Source organism: Aythya fuligula, chromosome 11 (genome assembly GCF_009819795.1).
Source record: "Aythya fuligula isolate bAytFul2 chromosome 11, bAytFul2.pri, whole genome shotgun sequence".
Lineage (NCBI taxonomy): Eukaryota > Metazoa > Chordata > Aves > Anseriformes > Anatidae > Aythya > Aythya fuligula.
This window is the reverse complement of record NC_045569.1, coordinates 9,932,938-9,939,990: the sequence shown is the minus strand read 5'-3', so window position 1 is coordinate 9,939,990 and position 7,053 is coordinate 9,932,938. Positions and strand designations below refer to the sequence as shown.

Sequence of the window (7,053 nt, the reverse complement as noted above, 5' to 3'; positions counted from 1 at the left end):
TCGATTTGAATGGCAAATGCTGCTTGAAGCGAAGTACCCCCGGGAGGGCGAAAACACGCATCGCCCGCCTTCACAAAGTTTAGGAATCCGCGTTTATGAATCCTTTGATTCGTTGGGAGACACGCTCGTTCTGAAACACCGAGCCGCGCTCCCTGAGAGAACACAAGGTGCTGGGGGCTGCTGTGAGGAGGGGAAGGCGGCGCCATGGCGGGGTGCCCTCACGGCGCTGAGGGGGCCAACGGTCCTGAGGCGGGGGGGGGGGGGGAGAGCGCGCGCACACCTGGCGCGCGATGGCGGGAAGGGGCGCGTGCGCCGCCGCCGCCTCCCGGGAGCGCGCGGGCGCATGCGCGCGGGGTGTGTGTGGTGTGCGGAGGGGGGGCGGGGCCGCGAGGGGCGGGGCGGGGCGGGGCGGGGCGGGCGCCGCTGGGCTCCGTGCGCGGCAGCGGCCGGGAGCGGCCCCGGTCCGGGTTCGGGTCCGGCCCCGCCATGGAGTGAGCGCCGCGCTGCCGCCGCTGCCGCCCGCCTCCCTCAGCCCGGCTCTGCCCGGCTCGGCTCGGCTCGGCCCGGCTCGGCCCGGCCCCGCTCGGCGGGAGGTGCGGCCCCGCCGCCTCCTCGGGGCGCCGCGGCCCGGCGGGGAGCGGAGCGATGGCGGCGGGGAGAGCCCGGCGGCCCCTCGGCCCCCTGTGGCTCCTCGGCCCGCTGCGGCTCGGCCTCCTGCTGCTCGGCCAGCCCGGCCCGGCCGCCGCCTCCCGCAGCGGCTCCCCGAGCCCCCGCACAGGTACGGGGAGACACCGGGAGGAGGGAAGGGGGTGGGGGGGGGCGGTCGTCGAGGGGGGGGCGGCTCCTTCCCCGCCTTCCCGGCGCTGCTTCGGTTGCTGAATCCCTCTGGGCTCGGCTCGGTGCCGGTTCTGTTTGATTCCGTGCCCCGCCGCACTTGTCCGAGCGGGACGGGCTGAGGCGAGCGCCGGTAGAGGCCACTGCACGCCTCGGGAAAGCGGCTCCTGGCCGCCTGTCCCTGCTGTCCCTCTGTCCTCCTGTCTGTCCGCCCTCCTGTCCCTCTGTCCGTCCCTCTGTCCGGCCGTGCCCGCAGCCCGGCACCTGCACGGGGAGCCCCCTTCTCCGGGCGCCGCTCGCACCTTTCCCCATTGTTGCCTTTGCCCATCCGCTAGCGGAGCGGGCGGCTTCGCTGCCTCCCAAAAAATCAAACCAACCACAAAATGAATAAACCCGAGGAAAGGCAGCCCCGTAACAGCGTCCAGATGAAGCGTGGCGTGCGTGCGAGGCTGCCCTGCAGAAAGGCCTCCGCGACAGGGAGAGCTGGGCATGGCACGGGGGCATCCGCGGGCTGCAAAACGAAGCCGTGGAAAAACTTTCCTTTTTCCCCCTCTCTTGTCAGCGATGGAATAGGAGAAAGCTAGAAAAAAATCTTGCATGTTGAACGCTCGGACTTTTTTTTTTTTTTTTAATATTTCCCTGTGGATTGAACGCTGGTGTGTGGAAGGCAAGCCCTGCGTAAGTGGACCCTGGAGCAAACCCAAGTGGTGGTTCAACGAGCGGCTCTCGGCAACTTGGCGCGAGCGCGGCCGCGCCGTGCTGCTGGCGGTGAGCTGGGGCTGTCCTGCTGCACATCACGCCAGGCAGAACCGCGCGTGCTAGTTCTCAGCTCAGGCACTACTGATGTAATCGCCTGTGCTGACTCCTGTTGACAAGGAATGTATTTATTTAACCTCTCACATAGCGCGAGCTTTGCCGATTCCAGCTCTGAAGACTTCTATTCGTTTTCCTTTTGAAAAAGAAAAAAACACCAACAACATTATACCTAGGTTCCAAGATCTCTGTGTAATAGATAAGTTACTGTTTTGATGTGTAAAATCTTACCATGTGACAATTCCGTTTCAGTATTTATTGCTCTGCTGACAGCTCGCTGCAGTTATAGTCATGTCGGGTGCTTTTTGCTACTTATAAAAAAAAAAAAAAAATCCTTTCTGTTTTGAGAACATCAAACTGATAGGTGACGCTTTATCTGTTGCAGCTAAATAGGTGAGTTAAGTCAGCCAAGGGGGAGTAGCACGCAGAAACACAAAATAAAGCATTCATTGAAGCTGACTGTTTCTCAGAGTGGCAATTTGGAAGCATCAGCGTGGAAACGCTGGAAGTTCAGCGCACCCCTGCTGCCTCCTCTCTCTCTCTTTTGTGGAATGTGCTTTTCTGCCCCGTCGATGTGCTGCCCCGTTCCACCCGCGGTAAGGACCAGGAGGCAGGGTTTGCCTGACCCTGAGCTCTTCAGAGGGAGTCACTGGAGGGGGAGAGCCTTTCTTGGTTCTTTGTCTCGATGAAGATGTGAGATGCTTCGTGCGCAGCGGATGAACTCCAGCCTAATTTGCACTAGCTCCCACCTGATAATTAGTATTTTTTTCTTAAACGCGGGGTGTTCCCTGTATGCTCCTGTTTGGCAGGTGGGAGAGGCGCATTTGAGTCCCTCCCTGCTGGTGGAAGAGGGAATCGGGCACAGATGTTCCACGTCACGCACAAAGCGCTCCCTTTGTGCTGGGGGTGCAGGGGTGACAGCGCTGTCGGGGGGCCTGGCGCGGGGCTCCGGCTCTTGGGCGAGCGCTGAGCGGTCGCGGTGAGGTGTGTGGGGCTGGGGAGGACACGTGGCCTCTCGGGGCAGGTTCAGATGTGGCACTCATCTCAAAGCTCCAGTGGCTTTTGCTATGTCCCAAAGGAACAGATTCCTCTTTCTGAGCCTTTTGGTGTTGATAAAAATGACACAAAAGCGCAGAAGTTGGAGGTTTGGAAGCCTGCGTTCTTTGTATAGAGCCCCTAATGTTTGAGTGATGTTTGAGCCCATCTGTAAATAGGCAGTTGTTGCTCTCTGAAGAAGGAAAGAGTGTAGCTGAATTATTTAAGGAAAAAACCACCTGTGTAACTGCAAGCATTTGTTTGCGCATCTAGGAGCTTGAGTCTGTTTCCCAGTCTATCTGTTTGCTTTGTATATAAGACGAAATGAGTCCTTATTTCAGAATTAGGACAGTTATTCACTTGCAGAGTAAACCCCCCAAAATCCATATTAAGGAACAAGCATCAACTAGCTAAATCCTGCCTCTTGTAACTGAAACTGACTTGAGGTGAATGTGACAACTTTGATCTATACAGGATTACATTATTAAGAATGAAATTGAAGTTGGTGTCGATTTTAATTTTTAATGGAGAAGCTATGGTAAAATATATGCCCTATTAAGATTGCAGATGAGATTATTCTGAAGCAGGAAATTTGTTCCTTCTCTCCCTGATATTGTCGAAATCCTTGGAATCGGTGCGTATTGCGCTGGTAAAGGACAAACTGGCAGTTTAGGAAGTCCATAATGAAATGTGGTTTGGAGTTGGTAAGAATCGAGGATGCACAGGGCTCCCTCAGCTTAACGGGTGCTCAGGCATGTGTTGGTGGCAGGCTCTGAAACGGGCACCGCGGGCACTGCTGCAGGACGTGGGAGCAGCGGAAGGAAAGCTGGAGGAAGCGGGAGCATAGATGTTTGGGGTTCCTGAGAAACAGGAGTCCTAATTCATTCCTGATCTGCGTGTGTTTCTTGATTATCTCTAAATATATCCCGAACTAAGAATAGAGACAAATATTCAGGTCTCCATTACGCCCCGTCAGCGCAGGTCCCCAGCTGATTTCCCCGCTGGATGTAAACGCGGCGTGTGTCAGCCTTGCTTGTCCTGGCTGCTGGGTGCGATCGAATACGAGCAGTTTGATTGCTCGTAGCTGCCGGGATGTGCACACACCACCACTGCTGATTACATGCAGGTGTGAGCAGGTTGGGGTAAGGGGCTCTGCTGTCTCTAGCTATCGTCCCGCTAACTTCTTACAGGTGAAGTAAGATAATACACACTGCAGCTTCTCTTCATGTAAATACGTGTTAGTTTCTTCCTGATGATAGTGGCCTTCTCGTTTGTAAGACTTCAGGCCTTCAAGAGGAGATCCTCAGAGAGATGTGAGAACTACGTGGGCATGTTTTTAAATAACTGGCTGCCCTCTGTGAGGTATTCCGGCCTACAGTTCCCACTCACTTTCCCTTCTGTTTGTTTTAATTTGAAGGAGAGGAGGGTGATAAGGAGCGAGCATGGAAATGGAGTGGGAGTTTAAGAAAACTGCACAAAGAGCAAGATGATATGTTTGTTAACCTTTACTTTCAAGCCATAAAAGCATATGACTTGTGCAGCATCAGCCTGAGCGTCATAAAAGGGTGAAAGCAGATTGGTGCACTGTCTCTAGCTTGGCATGGCAGTCATGTTCTGTACAAAACAGATGCCAATGTGTTCGTAGCTCATTTTTATTAGGAAGCAGTAGGACCTGTAAAGTGTCACTTTGTCTAGTCTAGGAGGAGGAATGCCTGGAGTTCTGGTTAATAACTGGTGCCTCTCGTTTCCCATGAGAATCCTGCTTCCACAAGTCAGCGAGTGGAAGAGAGGCCTTGCATGACTTCCATTTCCAGGTGAACCCCGGAGCTGCTGCAGGCTGTCTTGCTGAATCCGGGCTCCGTTCCTGGAATGGGAAACGTCATGCTCCGGGGATATCGATCTTCAGGAAGGGCACGCCAGTTCTTAATAGAGAAAATGTCTCGGTGCTGTGGAAACAACAGTAATATTTTACTGATTGGATGCTATTGATTTAGTTCTCCAGTTAAATTGCTAAGATGAAAGTGGTAATCCTGATTAATTCCATATAAATAAGTGAGCCCAATTTGTACGTGTATCGTTGCAGACTTCTGTAGGAAATTGTTAGGTGCTCTTAATTCCAAGCGTTTTTTACTATGTAGTATTCAAGCTAGGGAGCATATCTTAATTTTACAAAATAAACAGACTATCGATTTATGATAAGCTTTTTTTTTTTTTTTTTATTATTAGCTTAAAAAACCCCACAAACCCCAAAACTCTAAAGCTGCCCCTACCAAAGGGAGAGAAGGAATTAGCAGCCTTGTGCTAACAAATTTCTTGGGAGTTTGGACAATTCCCTGGAGTGTGTGACAACCATGAGATGTTTGAGTTGTGTAAAAACTGGAGAGATCTAATATCTAATTTTAATGAAAATGACTCGGTGCCTCTTTAGTAATCCAAGTAAGAATTAAATACTATAAAGCAAGATGCGTTTTCTGTACACTGTTAATAAGCATTACTCTACTCATTGCTTCTGGACATCTGGGACACTGGAAGTGGTTGGAGCTGAACATGGTTGGTCTGAGTGGGGGTCAGGCTTGGTGCAACTGTTCCTTGATTTTATTACCATTAGAGAAAGCTCATGGTCAGAACACAGCTCCCTTATTATGAGAACAGCCCACGTTCACTCTCTGGTTTCTCTTGTGAGGCTTGTGTGGAACAGGGGCTTGTGTTTTCTGCTGGTCTCTGATTCTCACGGTCTATCTTTGAGCTTTCCTGGTTCAGCCTCAGCTTTCTGTTGTGAAGTTAGCAAGACTGAGTGTGGCGTTCTTAGGGAAGAGCGTACTGTTAATTTATGATGTGGCTGTTTTACTCCTCCTGTTCCGTGGGTGTTCTGGTTCTCACAGCTAGTGAGATTTTTTCTTGAGTTGTTAAGTTGATCTAGCGATAGTGAATTGCATGTTGGAGAGAGCTTTTCTTTAAAATGTGCTCTTCTGCATATATTAGCAGTGAATTTTCTTTGCCACGAAGTAGTTTGAGCAGCTGACTCAATACTGGATACCATTGAAGAAATTCATGTGCTCTGCTTGGGCTGAATTTCTTCATTTGCGAATTTTCATCTGTTGATCTTGGTGCACTGGGTAAGTGTTAGCTCATATGAATGACTTCTTTCTAATCAGCGTGAGTTCTGATGAATCAAGCGTAGAAGCTTGATAATTCTAATTAATAAGCATCCTCCAGTCATATAGTTTTGTCCAGAGGTCTTTTAAACATGGAAGAACACCTGTGTGACTAAATTGCCCCCTGCTTCATCTGTTCACAGAACTTGAAATTCAGCTGCCCTTCCTAGTTCGGTTAGGTGAGATTTCAATTTGCTTGTTAGCCCATACAGCAGTGAATCCTGTTGGGTTTTGTTAATGTTTTTCTACTATTTCCTTCAAAAATCCAAACCAAAACAACAACATCAACGTAAAGCCCCTGAGCATTAGCTATTTTATCATTTATCTGCTACAGAAGCTTAGAAAGTGTGCTAATTTGTGAAGATGGCTGAGCCGCTTTCTCCAGGTCCACCAAATGTTTCAGCCCTTCCGATTGTGTGATGTACTTTTATTTTGTGCTGATGGGAGAGCCATGCTAAAGAAATCCCTTGCGTATGCTTTACTGTCACTGAAGACCTGAATTTCGTTTTGTTTAATGTGACTAGGAATTTGTATCTTTCTGTACTTCTACCACCTGCTCCCATAAAACTCCATTTCTCCTGATATTCTTCTTGCCTGTGATACTTCATATCCTTCTGTTGGGTTTCACTGGGCTTGGATTTATACTTGGTGGGTGTCTCTCTATTGGACTTCCCCACCTGTTCCTGTATTTTTCTCTTTTGCTTACAAGTATGGACAACTTCTGAGTTTTCCTTCTAGCTTTCTGTCATTACGTGAGTGGGGGGTTTCAGTGTTTTACCTTCATGTTTTTATTTGATGTCTTTCTTACATGTCTTGAAGCTGTCACACTCTGTGACAATTGGTCGAAGGGCATGTCAATAGCCAGCTCGGTTGTCTTCCATTATTGTTTCAGTTAGATAAATTTATCCTGTTTGATGTGCTTTTAACATTTTTTGACATGTGTCTAATGTTGCTGTTGACCTAGGGATGAATAATGCGATGCTGCTAGCATGGGCATGGTGTGCTGCAGTTGGAGGTTTGTACCCACGTAGGTGTAACTGGTGACTCTTGCCAATTAAAATATTTAACTTAGGCTTACAATTTTGAAGAGATAATCTGCTTTGCTGCAGCTTCACTGCGTTTAATGTTCTGCATGTAGTTTACAGCCAGGTCATGATGAGTGCTGCTTTTCTATGAAATTTGGCTTTCCTTAGTGTTTTCTTCACTAAGAGATCCT

At 49.9% G+C, this 7,053-nt stretch overlaps 1 protein-coding gene across 1 annotated transcript in view; it reads left to right on the top strand.

Moving 5' to 3' along the window:
* The first annotated feature begins 645 nt into the window (after positions 1 to 645).
* Positions 646 to 7,053, top strand: part of NEO1 (neogenin 1) — a 185,317-nt gene continuing 178,909 nt past the window's right edge. Inside the window, exon 1 of the mRNA XM_032194972.1 lies at positions 646 to 778. Within this exon, the coding sequence (XP_032050863.1) occupies positions 646 to 778 (133 nt within the window). The remainder of the gene's footprint in view (positions 779 to 7,053) is intronic.